Source organism: Salvelinus sp. IW2-2015, linkage group LG3 (assembly GCF_002910315.2).
Source record: "Salvelinus sp. IW2-2015 linkage group LG3, ASM291031v2, whole genome shotgun sequence".
Lineage (NCBI taxonomy): Eukaryota > Metazoa > Chordata > Actinopteri > Salmoniformes > Salmonidae > Salvelinus > Salvelinus sp. IW2-2015.
In genome coordinates this window covers 12,046,375-12,064,557 of record NC_036840.1, presented here as the reverse complement: position 1 = coordinate 12,064,557, position 18,183 = coordinate 12,046,375, and the positions used below count along the sequence as shown (strand labels likewise).

The following is an 18,183-nucleotide window of genomic DNA, read 5'->3' as shown; positions in this document are numbered from 1 at the left end:
GGTACAGGGCGACCCAGCTATATTGTGTGCAAGTAAAAAGAGCTCTACACTATTATTACTATTAGTCCTATGAGATTAATTACATGGAGGATTTGCTGTTTCTGTGTGTTAATGTATATTTGAGGTGTATGTGGGTTTTTTGTTTTGTTTTTTGTTTCCAAACCTTCCCTTGGGAATTAAAGCAATTTAAGGTGTGAACTGCGAAATAACTTGTTGGGAGAGAGTTTAGTAATTGACTAGACTGGTGGGGGTCGTGCGTGCAGGTGTCCCGGGCTGACTGGTAGTTCTGGCTAAAATGGAATATAGAGGATGTCTTAATAAAGACAATCAAAAGTCTTTGTATTTTTTCAAGAGTTGTTCATTTGTTAGGCATTTGGTTAAAGGTGCAACACAATATTTATTATTGAATTACCTTAGATCTAATTCAGTCTTATTAATCACTTAAACATATTTAATAATGATATCTTACCTAGCTTGATGACTGTGGGCATTGTTGCTTACTTTTTGTTCTAAATGGAGAAGGCATATTGGATTGTGTAAAAATGCAGGAAATTAGCTTTAAAAAAAATTTATGGGGGAGGACCCCCTGAGCCCCCGCCAGGTTATGTCCCCTCAACTTCTAAAACCAAAGTGACACTCCTGCTCTAGTATATGTAGCATGGGTTGTGGGCGATTGAAGTACTACTTATCTTCAACCAGTGATACAGTCAGAGATCAACGGTGAAGAAGACATCTGGCTGGTAAGTGCAATCATGTAACGGCTGATTTCCCCCTCTTCGTCTGAAGAGGTGTAGGGATCGGACCAAAACGCAGCGAGGTATGAAGACATGAATGCTTTATTAAAGCCAGACGAACACGTAACACACTTGAGAAATTACAAAACAAAAAACAACGTAGACTGACCTGAACAAATGAACTTACATAAACACGAAGAACGCACAAACCGGTACAGACTAGAACAAACGATACAGTCCCGTGTGGTACTAACACGGAAGACAATCACCCACAAACAAACAGTGAGAACAGCCTACCTTAATATGGTTCTCAATCAGAGGAAACGTCAAACACCTGCCCCTGATTGAGAACCATATAAGGCTAATTAACAATGAACCTAAACAAGAAACAAATAACATAGACTGCCCACCCCAACTCACGCCCTGACCATACTAAACAAATACAAAAACAACGGAAAACAGGTCAGGAACGTGACAAATCAACCCGTTTTACATAGGTCTAACGGTCGATAGAATATGAATATAAATATTGTATGGTCGCCAACCCGTTTCATGATTACCCAATTAGATTTTGTGTGTGCTCAAACACTATAGAGTGTTTGAGCACTGGTTCTTTGATAGCAAATATTTTGTTTAAACATCCCACACCAGATTGCAAAAAAATATATACACTGCTCAAAAAAATAAAGGGAACACTTAAACAACACAATGTAACTCCAAGTCAATCACACTTCTGTGAAATCAAACTGTCCACTTAGGAAGCAACACTGATTGACAATACATTTCACATGCTGTTGTGCAAATGGAATAGACAAAAGGTGGAAATTATAGGCAATTAGCAAGACACCCCCCAATAAAGGACTGGTTCTGCAGGTGGTGACCACAGACCACTTCTCAGTTCCTATGCTTCCTGGCTGATGTTTTGGTCACTTTTGAATGCTGGCGGTGCTTTCACTCTAGTGGTAGCATGAGACGGTGTCTACAACCCACACAAGTGGCTCAGGTAGTGCAGCTCATCCAGGATGGCACATCAATGCGAGCTGTGGCAAGAAGGTTTGCTGTGTCTGTCAGCGTAGTGTCCAGAGCATGGAGGCGCTACCAGGAGACAGGCCAGTACATCAGGAGACGTGGAGGAGGCCGTAGGAGGGCAACAACCCAGCAGCAGGACCGCTACCTCCGCCTTTGTGCAAGGAGGAGCACTGCCAGAGCCCTGCAAAATGACCTCCAGCAGGCCACAAATGTGCATGTATCAGCAGTATGTTCAGTCCGTAGATGGAAATTGAGATGAAATATATAAAAAAAATATATGAAATATATACGAAGATAAGATACGGAAAATTCCAGAAAATTATGTCATGGCTTTAGAAGCTTCTGATAGGCTAATTGACATCATTTGAGTCAATTGAAGGTGTACCTGTGGATGTATTTCAAGGCCTACCATCAGACTCAGTGCCTCTTTGCTTGACATCATGGGAAAATCTAAAGAAATCAGTCAAGATCCCAGATTTTTGGGGGGGAGACTTCCACAAGTCTGGTTCATCCTAGGGAGCAATTTCCAAACACCTGAAGGAACCACGTTCATCTGTACAAACAATAGTACGCAAGTATAAACACAAAGCCATCACAAAGCCCTGACCTAATCCTATAGAAAATATGTGGGCAGAACTGAAAAAGCGTGTGCGAGCAAGGAGGCCTACAAACCTGACTCGGTTACACCAGCTCTGTCAGGAGGAATGGGTCAAAATTCACCCAACTTATTGTGGGAAGCTTGTGGAAGGCTACCTGAAATGTTTGACGCAAGTTAAACAATTTAAAGGCAATGCTACCAAATACTAATTGAGTGTATGTAAACCTCTGACCCACTGGGAATGTGATGAAAGAAATAAAAGCTGAAATAAATAATTCTCTCTACTATTATTCTGACATTTCACATTCTTAAAATAAAGTGGTGATCCTAACTGACCTAAGACAAGGCATTTTTACTAGGATTAAATGTCAGGAATTGTAAAAAACTGAGTTTAAATGTATTTGGCTAAGGTGTATGTAAACTTCTGACTTCAACTGTATATGCACGGGACAGGACAAGACAAACAGACATCCGACTGCTACGCCATCTTGGAAACATGTTTACCATGTGTTTGATCCCATTCCATTGGCTCCTTCCAGACATTATTATTAGCCATCCTCTCAGCAGCAGCCTCCACTGCTTTATATACGTCATTGTCCACCCAGTCAGAAGACCTCACCACTGTGTATTTTAGGCCAGGGATACAGCAGGGTTAGTGCTATCTGGCATCCTTGGGACATCCCTACCCTAAACCCTATTTAATGTTTTACCATTATTCATTATAAACCCTAACCTTAACTATTACCTAACCTTAGTAACCATAACCTTAACCATTTTCAACTTCGATATGGTGACGTCAGAATTGGACGTCCAAAGGATTCCGAATAGCAACGAATAGCAGCAGGGCTTTTGTGGACAGGGTAGCAGCACCCTCATGTGGCTGTCAAAGAACATGACCACAGAGAACATGACCCACAGACAGCAAAGAGATGCCAATCACAATGCGTCATACACTTATGCAACATGATTGGTCGTTGGTGTAGGGGGTAAACCCATGTTTGATCATGTGACGTTGGTCGTATAAATACTTAGAACCTCGCGACATTAACGCAGCCCAATTTTTTTTTGAGGGAAAATGTATCTTCTTCGCCCACAGTCTTTCTCCAGGATTGCTTTTAATTCTTTTCTCTCTACCGTGCCACGGAAAGATTGTCAATTTATGAGACAGTTTAATAAAAACTGGTCGTGTGTCGGCTGATTTATTTTAGCTCATATTTTCATATTTCTGCACGAAAATGCCAAGGTCCAAGAAGAGGAGTTCCAGGGGTAAGTAAATCGCTACAGACCGGGTTGTTTTTGGCCCTCTCTTGTGGTTTGAGTTTTATGCATTGTAGGAGTTGTAGTTATGTGCATTCTTAAAGCGTGTTGAGATCAACGACAAGTAATGTCTGACAGGACTACAAAAGTGGCATCATTGCCTATGTTGACATCAGGCCAAGAGCTTTCAGACAAAGAACTCTCGCTTTCTCTTAAAATAATTGTTATTAACTTCAACAATCAATATCATATTGTTTGCCGACATTATTGTATAAGTATTGTGATTATAGAAATGACACCCGATACTGCGATTACATTATTTTTAGGTTGACTTTTGAAACGAATTTGTTACCTAGCAACTAACGTCAGTTTGCCAGTGATTAGTCGTGTGTGTTAGTTTTTAGCAAGTTCTCTTGGACTCCCTTCCTGCAAAGGGATGGGTTGTTTCAGTACACTAACATTGGTTGGAAGGACGCCACAACATTTGAGTGAGGTCGGCAGCCAATGAAGTCAAATAATGGGCGGATTCGATTATGCTGAGCCGCAGGGCACCGGCCTATTTCCCGTGACGTTAACAGGCAATAACGGCGAGGGAGGAGCGCCCATCTCAAATCGAACAGTTATTTGCGCCGGTTATTTGCGCCGTTGCAGAGGGTCCCTGGTTCGAGCCCAGGTAGGGGCGAGGAGAGGGATGGAAGCTATACTGTGACAAATGCCTTTTTTTCCAGAATTGTCTGTTCAGTGCTATGGTCTGAGAAGGAAGCAATGGATTGCCACGTGAACATGGTCACGTTTACACACAGCAGAGCAGACAGTGTGGCCCTTCCTCTCAGATGGCAACAGTCTTATCATAATAAACTGCACCAGCTGGGTTTAGATTCTGTCACTGCCTGGCCAGCTACCCACTTAAGGAGCTAGGGACCCCTTGACTTTGAGGGGAGCGAATATCAAGTGCATATCCCATAAGAGTAGCTATATGGCTTAAAGTTCTACATTGTGCTTGCATGGATGTGTACAAGTTAAACCCCCAGAGTAGAATACACACATTGTACCATGACTATGTATGATTTTTTTTTGGGGGGGGGGGTGGTCATGTAATTGTTTCAGGGGGGGCTCATGGAGCTGTGCAACCTTTCAGCGATGAGGATGCCTCCATCGAGACCCTCAGCCACTGCAGCAGCTTCAGTGATGCCATGAGTGTGGCAGACGAAGGTATGTGATTGTGTGTACACATGCTTGCCTGTGTCCCATTTATAAAGCAACAAAGTCCAAGTAAAAAAATAAGAAAGTACTGTAACCTGTGAAGTTGTGATAAATGTCAAACAGCCTTTTTATGTTTCTATCTTAAATGGTTTCAAAGAATACGATCTACTAGGGGAATAGCATCGTACAATTCTGTATTTCTCATGGTGTTTTGTATTCATCTTCCTATCTGTAGGAGGGGAGGCAGCTGAGGAGACAGCCCAGGAAGATTTACAGTACAAGCTGAATGTTTTCATTGACAGCACTGTGGATAAGAGGCAAGTCTAAACCATTGTGGGGGAAATTGATCTACCTGCTATTTCTGTTAGCTGTATTGTGTTCAGAAGATGTGGAACCAGATCACATCATAGGCCTAGAACTGGATCGACAGAACCATCATGTTAACTAATGAACACAATGCAACAAGACGTCACCCTTTCCATTCATAAGATTGCTGCTGAAAACTGAATTGTGTAGCTGTTACATAAGCTACTGCAAACACTAGGCCTACATCTTTACTGTTCTCCTACCTCATTGACAGTGCCAAGACCAGACAAGGAGCTCTGGACGGGCTGAAGGCTGCCATGGCAACTAGGATCCTGTACGAGTTCATTTCAGACAGGAGGATGACCATCACCGACAGCATTGAGCGCTGTCTCAAGAAAGGTTCGCTACTACAGGCTTTCAGTCTTTCACCAAGTCACGCTTCATATTCAACGAATACCAATACAGACCCAGGTTGGAGGTATTGAGTGTTCAGCAGTTACTATAACCCCTTAAAGTTACTGATAATGGTAGTTGACTCTAGCCACTCACATCTGTCATCTTTAATCTGAGCCTAGAGTAAAGTCTTTGTCCTCAGGCCTGGAGGGAAGGCAAAGTCATTCCGGTACCCAAGAGTGGCAACGCAGACCTATCAGCTTGCTGCGAGGGCTTAGCAAATTGTTACATTTAAAAAAAACAAATTTAACTGCCTGTAGCTCAGGACCTGAAGCAAGGATATGCATATTCTTGATACCATTTGAAAGGAAATACTGATGTTTTTGGAAATGTGAAATTGATGTAGGAGAATATAACACATTAGCTCTGGTAAGCCTCTTTGAAATGCAAGAGAAAGGCCAGACAGTGATGTAGGATTCTAGGTGTAATTTAGATGTTGTACACAAGATGGCAGCAATGTGTGCAAAATTTCAGACAGATCCAGTGAAGAATTACATCACTACACAATATTTTGTATCAAGTCTGCCAGGAGTTTGCCCAAATGTGCCGAATTGGTCAATTTATACATTTTCGAGTACATAACTAGAGATCATACAGAAATGCTATGGTAATAAAAAAAATTATGTTTACGAACTCCTAGGAATGTCATACAAGATGGATCATTAGCTTCCCTACAGAAAAGACACTAACCTTCACACATCTAGATGGTGGGGTGGGAGTGGAGCCAGAGACGGCATTGGGGTCAAACTGTAGAACCCAGTTCCTACATTTGAATATTAAAAATAGATTTTATCAAACAAAACTACGCTACATTTTTATCTCTGGGACCCCCAGGATGACAAATCAGAGCAAGATTACTGAATGTAAGTACATTATTTACCTTTAGAGGTCAATGTATCAAACCAAGTGCTGTGATAAGTGTTTTGTTGTCACTATCCTCAAACAATGGCATGGTATTTTTTCACTAGTGGCTACTGTAAATTGGAGACAGATTAAATTATTGTTAGTTTAACTGCATTCTGCCCATATAAGATATGTCTATGTCCCGGAAAGTTGGCTGTTTACAAAGTCATTCTAGTCACCTAATTGCATATTGAGCAACAACTGACCCAATTTAGGGACACCGCATGCCAGTCTCTCTTGGCTACGAGTTGAGGAAAGACTGACTGCGTCACTCGTTTAAAAAATAATAATAATGTGTTGGAAATTCCAAATTATTTTCAATTTAAACTCACACTTACCCCACCAGACATGCCTCCAAGGGTATTTTCAGTCCCCAGGTCCAGAACAAATTCAAGGTAATGTACAGTATTATACAGAGCCATGAGTGCATGGAACTCCCATCTTATATTGCGCAAGCGAACAGTAAACCTGGTTTCAAGAAACAAATACAACGCCTCTCCCCCATGTGACCTACTTGTGTGTATGTACTGACATGTATGTGGAACTGATTGATGCGCGCACACTACATGTTCATGCATGTCAAATCTTTTGTCTGTAATGTATTTGTTTTTTGTCAGACCCCAGTAAGACTAGCTGTTGCTAATGGGGATCCTAATAAATCCAATCCCTCTCTCAGGTAAAGGACAGGAGCAGTGTGCAGCAGCCTCCCTGGCCTGTCTGCTGTGTATTCAGCTGGGCTCAGGCGTTGAGAGCGAGGAGGTGTTCAAGACCCTCAAACCCATTTTCAAGAACATTCTGTTGGATGGAGCGGCCAACATCCAAACCAGACAAGCGGTGAGTATCTGCCTGGAACCTGTAATTTAAAATAAATTTGGTTTGCTATAAGTGGCCTTTATTGTTCTACTGAAAGCCTTTTCTTTCTTTTATAGTGCGCAACAAGTTTGGGCCTGTGCACTCTCGTGGTGGAAGATGACATCCTGGTATGTGGCTGTATTTGACGTTCCAATGTGATATTCTCTATGCTTGAGTGTGTGCTTGGAAATACTTTGTTTTGCTGAAAAATTTGGCATTCTGTTTTAGAATTTTATTCTGTTCAGCGTTTGGCACAAGCTACAGAAACCAAGACTACTGTCCAAATGTCTGCATAGTCAAATCTCACCCTTGTTAAACATAAATGATTAACCCCTTTCTCTCTGGGTCTCCAGGATGTGTATGCTACCATGGCGAGCTTTGAGAGTTTGTTCATGCGTTCCTATGTGAAGGAGGATGGGAGTCGCCCCTCTCTCAACCCCCAGACCACCCTGCTCCACACCAATGCCCTCCTCTCCTGGGCCCTGCTGCTCACAATCTGCACAGGCAGCCAGGTCAAAGCAGTCACACGCAAGTATGTACTCACACAAGCACTTTAACTTGAACCTCGAAGTCTCTCTGGGACCCGACTTTCAGGCCGCTTCAGCCTGTAGGTCATTGGATGCATCTGATCAAAACAATATAGTGAATGTGTGCTTGAGATGTCCTTACCTGTCCAGTTGTCTTACCGGTGTAGATAAAGGAAATATCATGGTGACAGGGAGTCTAAAATTGAAAGTCTACTTGTTTTTGACTGAAATGTTTCTTTCAGGCACCTGCCCAAACTACCCCGGTTGTTGGAGAATGACGACGTCAACATGAGGATAGCAGCGGGAGAGACCATCGCTCTGCTGTTTGAGCTGGCTAGGGACATGGACCCTGTAAGTGCTCACCTGTTCTTTGGTCTGTGGCTCAGTTCCATTTAAATTCAGGAGAATCATTTTATTTAATTTAGAAAGTGCTGTTCAAATCTTGCATTGGATTTTCAATCCCCTTGTACTGGGGATGGGGGGTGGGGGGGGGGGTTGAAATTTCACTTTTCTAATAGCATCATGAGTTTTTCGGATATCTGGACATTCTAAATAATGTACAGTACCAGTCAAAAGTTTGGACCAACCTACTCATTTATTATTATTTTTTTACTATTTTCTGCATTGTAGCATAATAGTGAAGACATGGAATCATGAAGTAACAAGTGTCAAACTAATCAAAATGTATTTTAGATTCTTCAAAGTAGCCACGCTTTGCCTTGATGACAGCTTTGCACACTCTTGGCATTCTCTCAACCAGCTTCACCTGGAATGCTTTTCCAAAGGTCTTGAAGGAGATCCTACATGTGCTGAGCACTTGTTTGCTGCCCAACTCATCCAACTCATCCCAAATGATCTCAATTGGGTTGGGGTCGGGTGATTGTGGAGGCCAGGTCATCTGATGCAGCACTCATCACTCTCCTTCTTGGTCAAATAGCCCTTACACATCCTGGAGGTGTGTTGGGTCATTGGCCCGTTGAAAAACAAATGATAGTCCCACAAAGCGCAAACCAGTTCGGATGGTGTATTGCTGCAGAATGCTTTGGTAGCCATGCTGGTTTAGTGTGCCTTGAATTCTAAATAAATCACAGACAGGGTCACCAGCAAAGCACCCCCACACATCACACCTCCGAGCTTCACGGTGGGAACCACACATGCGGAGATMATCTGTTCACCTACTCTGCATCTCACAAAGACATGGCGGTTAGAACCCAAAATCTCTAATTTGGACTCATCAGACCAAAGGACCGATTTCCACCAGTCTAATGTCCGTTCATGTTTCTTGGCCCAAGGAAGTCTCTTTTTCTTATTGGTGTCCTTTAGTAGTGGTTTCTTTGCAGCAATTCAACCATGAAGGCCTGATTCACGCAGTCTCCTCTGAACAATTGATGTTGTGTGTTACTTGAACTCTGTAGCATTTATTTAAGGCTGCAATTTCTGAGGCTGGTAACTTAAATTAACTTTTCCTCTGAAGCAGAGTTAACTCTGGGTCTTCCTTTCCTGTGGCAGACCTCATGAGAGCCAGTTTCATAGCGCTTGATGGTTTTTGCGACCTGCACTTGAAGAAACTTAGTTTTTCTCAAATTTTTCGTATTGACTTGACCTTCATGTCTGGATGGACTGTTGTTTCTCTTTGCTTATTTGAGCTGTTCTTGCCATAATATGGACTTGGTCTTTTACCAAATAGGGCTGTCTTCTGTATACCACCCCTTCCTTGTCACAACACAACTGATTGGCTCAAACAGGAGGAAATAAATTCCACAAATTAACAAGTCACACCTGTTAATTCAGATACATTCCAGGTGACAACCTCATGAAACTGGTTGAGAGAATGTCAAGTGCAAAGGGTGGTTACTTTGAAGAATATAAAATATATTTTGATTTGTTTAACACTTGTTTTGGCTACTACATGATTCCATGTGTTATTTCATAGTTTATCTTCACTGTTCTATAATGTAGAAAATAGTACAAATAAAGAAATCCTTCAATGAGTAGGTGTGTTTAAACTTTTGACATGTACTGTGTGTGTATATATATTCACACACACACACACACACACACACACACACACACACACACACACGAGGGCACGCATACACACAGTAAGTAGTCTACTGAAGAAACACTATCCCTCCAGCGCCTATAGCCGACTTAAAAAACAACACACTTAACTTCTCTGGGACATGTGGGACGGTAGCGTCCCACCTAACCAACAGCCAGTGAAATTGCAGGGTGCCAAATTCAAAACAACAAATCTCATAATTAATTCCTCAAAAATACAAGTATTATACACCATTTTAAAGAAACGTCTCGTTAATCCAGCCAAGTGTCTGATTTCAAAAAGGATTTACGGCAAAAGCACACCTTGCGATTATGTTAAGTCAGTACATAGCCACAGAAAAACACAGCCATTTTTCCAGCCAAAGAGAGGAGTAACACAAAGCAGAAATAGAGTTAAAATTAATCACTAACCTTTGATCTTCATCAGATGACACTCATAGGACTTCATGTTACACAATACATGTATGTTTTGTTCRGTAAAGTTCATATTTATATCCAAAAATCTGAGTTTAGGCGGGACGCTACTGTCTCACTTGGCCAAAAGCCAGAGAAAATGCAGCGCGCAAAATTCAAAATAAAATACTATAAAAATCWAACTTTCATTAAATCACACATGAAAGATACCAAATTAAAGCTACACTGGTTGCGAATCCAGCCAACATGTCAGAATTCAAATAGGCTTTTCGGCGAAAGCAAACTATGCTATTTTCTGAGGATAGCAACATTGTAAACAAAGAGAAGCATATTTCAACCCTGCAGGCGCGACACAAAACGCAGAAATAAAAATATAATTCATGCCTTACCTTTTGACGAGCTTCTGTTGGCACGCCAATATGTCCCATAAACATCACAAATGGTCCTTTTGTTCGATTAATTCCATATATATATATATATATATATATATATATATATATACAGTGGGGAGAACAAGTATTTGATACACTGACAATTTTGCAGGTTTTCCTACTTACAAAGCATGTAGAGGTCTGTAATTTTTATCATAGGTACACTTCAACTGTGAGAGACGGAATCTCAAGAAAATCACATTGTATGATTTTTAAGTAATTAATTTGCATTTTATTGCATGACATAAGTATTTGATACATCAGAAAAGTAGAACTGAATATTTGGTACAGAAACCTTAGTTTGCAATTACAGAGATCATACGTTTCCTGTAGTTCTTGACCAGGTTTGCACACACTGCAGCAGGGATTTTGGCCCACTCCTCCATACAGACCTTCTCCAGATCCTTCAGGTTTCGGGGCTGTCGCTGGGCAATACGGACTTTCGGCTCCCTCCAAAGATTTTCTATTGGGTTCAGGTCTGGAGACTGGCTAGGCCACTCCAGGACCTTGAGATGCTTCTTACGGAGCCACTCCTTAGTTGCCCTGGCTGTGTGTTTCGAGTCGTTGTCATGCTGGAAGACCCAGCCACGACCCATCTTCAATGCTCTTACTGAGGGAAGGAGGTTGTTGGTCAAGATCTCGCGATACATGGCCCCATCCATCCTCCCTTCAATACGGTGCAGTCGTCCTGTCCCCTTTGCAGAAAAGCATCCCCAAAGAATGATGTTTCCACCTCCATGCTTCACGGTTGGGATGGTGTTCTTGGGGTTGTACTCATCCTTCTATTCCTCCAAACACGGCGAGTGGAGTTTAGAGCAAAAAGCTCTATTTTTGTCTCATCAGACCACATGACCTTCTCCCATTCCTCCTCTGGATCATCCAGATGGTCATTGGCAAACTTCAGACGGGCCTGGACATGCGCTGGCTTGAGCAGGGGGACCTTGCGTGCGCTGCAGGATTTTAATCCATGACGGCGTAGTGTATTACTAATGGTTTTCTTTGAGACTGTGGTCCCAGCTCTCTTCAGGTCATTGACCAGGTCCTGCCGTGTAGTTCTGGGCTGATCCCTCACATTCCTCATGATCATTGATGCCCCACGAGGTGAGATCTTGCATGGAGCCCCAGACCGAGGGTGATTGACCGTCATCTTGAACTTCTTCCATTTTCTAATAATTGTGCCAACAGTTGTTGCCTTCTCACCAAGCTGCTTGGCTATTGTCCTGTAGCCCATCCCAGCCTTGTACCTGTCTCTTATACACATCTAGATGTGTATAAGAGACAGGGTGCAGTTAATACAGGTAATGAGTGGAGAACAGGAGGGCTTCTTAAAGAAAAACTAACAGGTCTGTGAGAGCCGGAATTCTTACTGGTTGGTAGGTGATCAAATACTTATGTCATGCAATAAAATGCAAATTAATTACTTAAAAATCATACAATGTGATTTTCTGGATTTTTGTTTTAGATTCCGTCTCTCACAGTTGAAGTGTACCTATGATAAAAATGACAGACCTCTACATGCTTTGTAAGTAGGAAAACCTGCAAAATCGGCAGTGTATCAAATACTTGTTCTCCCCACTGTATATCCAAAATGTCCATTTTTTTTGGCGCGTTTGATCCAGAAAAACACCGGTTCCAACTTGCTCAAACGTGGCTACAAAATATCTCAAAGGTTACCTGTAAACTTTGCCAAAACATTTCAAACTACTTTTGTAATACAACTTTAGGTATTTTTTTATGTAAATAATCGATAAAATTGAAGACGGGATGGGATGATCTGTGTTCAATACAGGATTAAAACAAACTGTAGCATGCTTTCTGGTTACGCGCCTCAAACAAAGTACACTTCACTCGACTCTCGTTCTGAACAGGGCTACTTCTTCATTACACAAAGGAAAAACCTTCAACCAATTTCTCAAGACTGTTGACATCCAGTGGAAGCGGTAGGAACTGCAAGAAGGTCAATTAGAAATCTGGATTCCCAATGAAAATCCATTGAAAAGAGTGACCTCAAAAAAATCTGAATGGCTTGTCCTCGAGGTTTTGCCTGCTAAATAAGTTCTGTTATACTCAGACATGATTTAAACAGTTTTAGAAACTTCAGTGTTTTCTACCCAAATCTACTAATAATATGCATATCTTATCTTCTGGGGATGAGTAGCTGGCAGTTGAATTTGGGTATGCTTTTCATCCAAACGTGAAAATGCTGCCCCCTATCCTAGAAGTTAACTCACATCACTTGCTTTTAGAACATGTCCATCAATAAAAGTAAAGGGCTCTCTGTGCATCTGTTTCTAGCATGTCATTTATCTTTGTTCGAAGAAAATGTCTTCTCTTTTTCTACAATGTAAAAAACTAAAACCCTTGAATGAGTAGGTATCCAAACTTTTGATTGTTAATGCATGTTTTTTTTTACCTGAGCACTGCTGCGCATGGGAGAGGCTGTGGTGGTGCCTGTTAGATTTGAGCGAGCAGACGTCGGCAGAGATAGGGATGCTACAGCCAAGACTAGCTAACTTGTCGCAATGTTATTTATTCCAGTTAGCCTTGCCTCAGCCTGTCTTGACTGGAGTAGCCTTGAAAAGCTAGCTAGTTGAGGCAACATTTTGAAATGGCCTTCCTGTTAGTTGCTCGTTGTAGCCTACTCCTTCTCATTTCGGTCACTTTTATAATTCTGTAACTTTATTCCATTTTGCATTGCGATAGTTAACTCTCACTGCATATGCTAAACATTTAGCTGCTTTGATTGGCTAACACAAACAACAAGCTACAGGTGAAGGCTCCAGTTTTGCTTGTTTTATTGGGGCACTTCATAAAAACGACATTGTAAAATGTATAATTTGTAGTGTTATGGTATAACAATGTCACATGGATATTTTAATTTAGAAAAAGTATTTTCAGTTCAAATATACCTACCTATAAAGTTTTTGCTCAAATGAATACTCACACAAGTATTTGAATACTAATGTCTGTTTTGGATATTTATATAGCTGTGCACATCCCCATCCTGTACTGAATTTAAAATAGGATTTGACTGAAATGCAGTGCCAGCATAGCGTGTTCATCTGTAAACACTTTAGTAATGACTGACCTGTGCTCTGATGGGATGTTCTCAGGCGTTTGAGTATGATGACTGGGAGCCCCTCTGTGAAAAGCTGAACTCTCTGGCCACCGACTGCAACAAACACCGTGCCAAGACTGACAAGAGGAAGCAGAGGTCTGTGTTCAGGGATGTGCTCAAGTCGGTGGAGGTGAGTGGACAGATTATACAATAGTAGATCACTGTGGGGAATAGAACTTGAATTTCATGTGATGACTCATGGCTGATTCATGGCGTGAGTTCTGTGTGCCTGTGTTGATAGCTGGTTGCCATTGCCAACCTAATCTACCCCTTTAGTTATCAGTAACGTTTACACATTTTGTTGTCTTGTGAGTATCCAGAACAGTGTAGCCTTGCCTCAGAGAGCGTGTGTGTGTGTTTTTAGGAGAGGGACTTTCAGACTGAGACAATCCGCTTCAGCACCGAGCGCATGACCATCGACAGCTGGGTGAGGAAGAGGACATACGATGCCTTCAGGGAGTTTGTGGGCTCTGGTATGAACTACCACCTACAGGCCAATGAGTTCATTCGTGATGTGTTTGAACTGGGACCACCCATGTTGGTTGACGCGGCCACACTGAAGTCCATGAAAATCTCCCGCTTCGAAAGGGTAATTATCCTTACTAGACTGCATGCTTTTCTTTCTTGGATGGCTAATTGAACCCGACTAATGTTTTGAAAAGGTCACAAGTGTACTTTCTTGAGACCCCAGCGAAAATCATCTTTTCATCTATCAAAATTTGTCCAGCCCTTTTATATTTAGCCTCGCAATGAAATGTTTTTATTTTCAGGACAACCAGGTCTACAAATGCATCACAAAACAATTTGCCATAAACATTTGCGTTCATGAGTTTTTGATAAATGTCATTTTTGTAGCTCAAACCATTTGGACTCATTTGGCTCTAGCTCACCCCACCCCTCCGTTAATCACACAGACCAACGGATCTAGAAGAACTGGATGAATCCAATGGTACAACCCAGCAGTCAGTAGCTGAAACGCACAATATCTAAAATGGTCTAGGAGTCCAAATGGACTCTGAGTTATTTATCCCTTTTAAATTTCTAATGTGTTATTGGCATGACATTCGCATGGATATACTTCCAGTGCAAAACAAAGGGCGTGTCTCTTATTGTGTTGACATTGCGGTTGTCTTTTCCAGCATCTCTACAATGCAGCTGCGTTCAAGGCTCGGACAAAGGCCAGGAACAAGTTCAGAGACAAGAGGGTTGACGTCGGGGAGTTTTAATGCGTCCGACCTGCTCTTTTTATTAGCGATCTTGAATATCACTGTTACTATCCTTAATTTATCCAATTGTCAAGTGGTTGGTATTTGTAAATATGAGTAATCATGTCTGTCTCAAGTGATGCCTTAATTCCCCATATAAGCTTGCCAGTGCACCAATTTTAGCCAGAGTGTCTATGTAGGGAATGAAGTGTCATGTGAGATGTAGACTTTGTTGCCCTGTTTTGTTTGTGGTCCATTAACATTGAGATGTATTATTTGAAAATGCACTAATTGGTTAACATTTCCTATGGACCCCCCGAACCCTCACGTATTGCCTGATATTTTGTTATACACTGTGTATACTAAACATTAGGAACCCCTTGCTAATATTGAGTCACCCCCTTGCCCTCAGAACAGCCTCAATTTGTCGGGGCATGGACTACAAGGTGTCAGGTGTTCCACGGATGCTGGCTCATGTTGACTCCAATGCTTACCACAGTTGTCAAGTTGGTTGGTGGACCATTCCTGTTACACATGGGGGGGGGAAACGGTGTGTAAAACCCAGCAGTGTCGCATTTCTTGACACAAACCGGCGTGCCTGGCACCTACTGCCATACCCCGTTCAAAGGCATTTAAATCTGTCTTGCCTGTTCATCTTCTGAATGGCACACATACACAATCCACATCTCAAGGCTTACAAATCATTCTTTAACCCCTCTCCTCCCCTTCATCTACACTGATTTGAAGTATATTTAACAAGTGCCATCAATAAGGTGTCATCGCTTTCACCTGGTCAGTCTGTCATGTAAAGATTGTGTTAATGTTTTGTACACTCAGTGTATTTTAGGTCTATTGGGGATGTGAGAAACCCAATAAATACTAATGGAACAAGTCTCAATTTGCATTTCTTGATCTTCAGTACAGTACTTATCACCAGGTCAATCATTGTTTATGACGAGTCTTCAGACACGAAGCATGTTGCGCTGAAGTATGTCGTTATGTAGTCTCTGATGTGCACAATGAATAGAATAGTAGACACCAATTACAAGTCAACCAAATGGATATCTGGCTCTTTTAATCTGTTCCCTTGGCTTTTCCTGGAAGCTGATTTCACATTTGAGGAAGAGGAACTGCTTTGTAGTTGTCAACGTGTCCATCTAAACCTGTTTATCAGAGAATGTTGCAGTTTGTGCATATGGCTATAAAATGGGTCCTCCAGAGAGATGTGCTTGTGCAGGATTTAGATCTTGTGTAAGCTGAGTGAGGAAAGACTGGGGAAGAAGATATGCAGCATTACAGTACTTGATGTTCTTTCCCACAAGTATGCCTGTTTTTTTGTTTGTTTTTATAGAACACTAACGCTACACTGCAGCACAGCAGAGATGCATGATTAGATAACTAGTCAAACAACCAATAACGTCCCTGCTTCTCTGGAGTTTGGGCCCCAAATACCTGCTATCGAATAAAAAAATAGATTTCTGGAGTCCTTAATTAAAACCATAAAGTGATCACCCGCCTCTGTTTGGGTAAAAAAAAAAAGCTGAGAAATGGGCCACACTATTTAGGGTAAGTAGATCGTTGAACTGCTACTGATCATCTGTAGCTATCAAAATAGTGTTACCGAGAAATGTAGCCACTCTCAAATTCAGAGTTATGGATGCAAGGACTGACCGTGCATGATCAAACGTATAGTTTTAACCATGCTTTGAGGCTATAAAGTGTTTGTTTACAAACGGAGTAAAACAAGCTTTTTTGGGGTTCTGATGCAGTACGACAGTTGAGCTAAGGTCATGAGGCGTTACGTGTATATATTAATCCAGTCCAAAGATTGATGTAGCAACTAAGGATTTTAGCTTTAAGGGATAGATCAACCGAATTGCATAATGACATATTTGCACCAATGCAAGTCAATGGTAAGCATTTTTGTGCTTCATGTCCAAATCAACTTAAAGTATAAAAATCTACTCTGTGACTCAAGTTATTTATAGATGATTTGGATGGGAAATGTGAACATGCTAACATAGGTACCATATAGTAGTTACACTACCTGACTAAAAGTATGTGGACACCTACTGGTCAAACATCTCATTCCAAGATCATGGGCAATAATATGGAGTTGGTCCCCCCTTGGCTACTATAAACACCTCCACTCTTCTGGGAAAGCTTTCTACTCGATGTTGGAACATTGCTGCAGGGACTTGCTTCCATCCAGCCTCAAGAGCCTTACTGAGGTTGGGCACTGATGTTGGGTGATTAGGCCCGGCTTACAATCGGCGTTCCAATTCATCCCATGGGTATTTGATGGGATTGAGGCCAGTCAAGTTCTTCCACGCCGATCTCGACAAACCATTTCTGTATGGACCTCGCTTTGTGCATGGGGGCATTGTCATGCTGAAACAGGAAAGGGCTTCCCCAAACTGTTGCCACAAAGTTGGAAGCGCACAATCSTATAGAATGTCATTGTTTCCCATCACTGGAACTAAGGAGCCTAAACCATGAAAATCAGCCCCAGACCATTATTCCTCCTCCACCAAACTTTAGTTGGCACTGTGCATTCAGGCAGATAGCGTTTTCCTGGCATCCGCCTAACCCAGATTCGTCCGTCGGACCTCCAGATGGTGAAGCGTGATTCATCACTCCAGAGAACACGTTTCCACTGCTCCAGATTCCAATGGCGGCGAGCTTTACACCACTCCAGCCGATGCTTGGCATTGCACATGGTGATCTTAGGCTTGTGTGCGACTGCTCAGCCATGGAAACCCATTTCATGAAGCTCCCGACTAACAGTTGTTGTGCTGACGTTGCTTCCAGAGACGGTTTGCAACTCGGTAGTGAGTGTTGCAACTGAGGACAGACGATTTTTACGCCGTACACGTTTCAGCACTTGGCGGTACAGTTCTGTGAGCTTGTGTGGCTTTCCACTTCGCGGCTGAGCTGTTGTTGGTCCTAGATGTTTCTACTTCACATTAACAGCACTTACAGTTTATCGAGGTAGCTCTAGCATGGCAGAAATTTGACAAACTGACCATCTTATGACGGTGCCACGTTGAAAGTCAATGAGCTCTTCACTAAGGCCATTCTACTGCCAATGT

At 42.0% G+C, this 18,183-nt stretch overlaps 1 protein-coding gene across 1 annotated transcript; it reads left to right on the top strand.

Annotated features, from left to right (window-relative positions):
• Positions 1–3,412: 3,412 nt before the first annotated feature.
• LOC111950757 (interferon-related developmental regulator 1) lies at positions 3,413–15,829 on the top strand. The gene is made up of 11 exons (XM_023968628.2): positions 3,413–3,627; positions 4,726–4,830; positions 5,057–5,138; positions 5,402–5,526; positions 7,160–7,317; positions 7,413–7,463; positions 7,689–7,867; positions 8,105–8,213; positions 13,882–14,016; positions 14,251–14,475; positions 15,026–15,829. Exons 1-11 carry the CDS (start codon positions 3,597–3,599, stop codon positions 15,110–15,112), a joined length of 1,287 nt encoding a protein of 428 aa, XP_023824396.1. The 5' UTR covers positions 3,413–3,596; the 3' UTR covers positions 15,113–15,829.
• The last annotated feature ends 2,354 nt before the right edge of the window (positions 15,830–18,183 follow it).

What these genes read in the sequence shown, in the direction of transcription:
- LOC111950757 (XM_023968628.2), top strand. Translation starts at nt 3,597, where the DNA reads ATGCCAAGGTCCAAGAAGAGGAGTTCCAGGG. An exon ending in ATGTGCTCAAGTCGGTGGAG is followed by an intron (nt 14,017 to 14,250) that starts GTGAGTGGACAG and finishes GTGTGTTTTTAG; the next exon opens with GAGAGGGACTTTCAGACTGA. An exon ending in AAATCTCCCGCTTCGAAAGG is followed by an intron (nt 14,476 to 15,025) that starts GTAATTATCCTT and finishes TGTCTTTTCCAG; the next exon opens with CATCTCTACAATGCAGCTGC.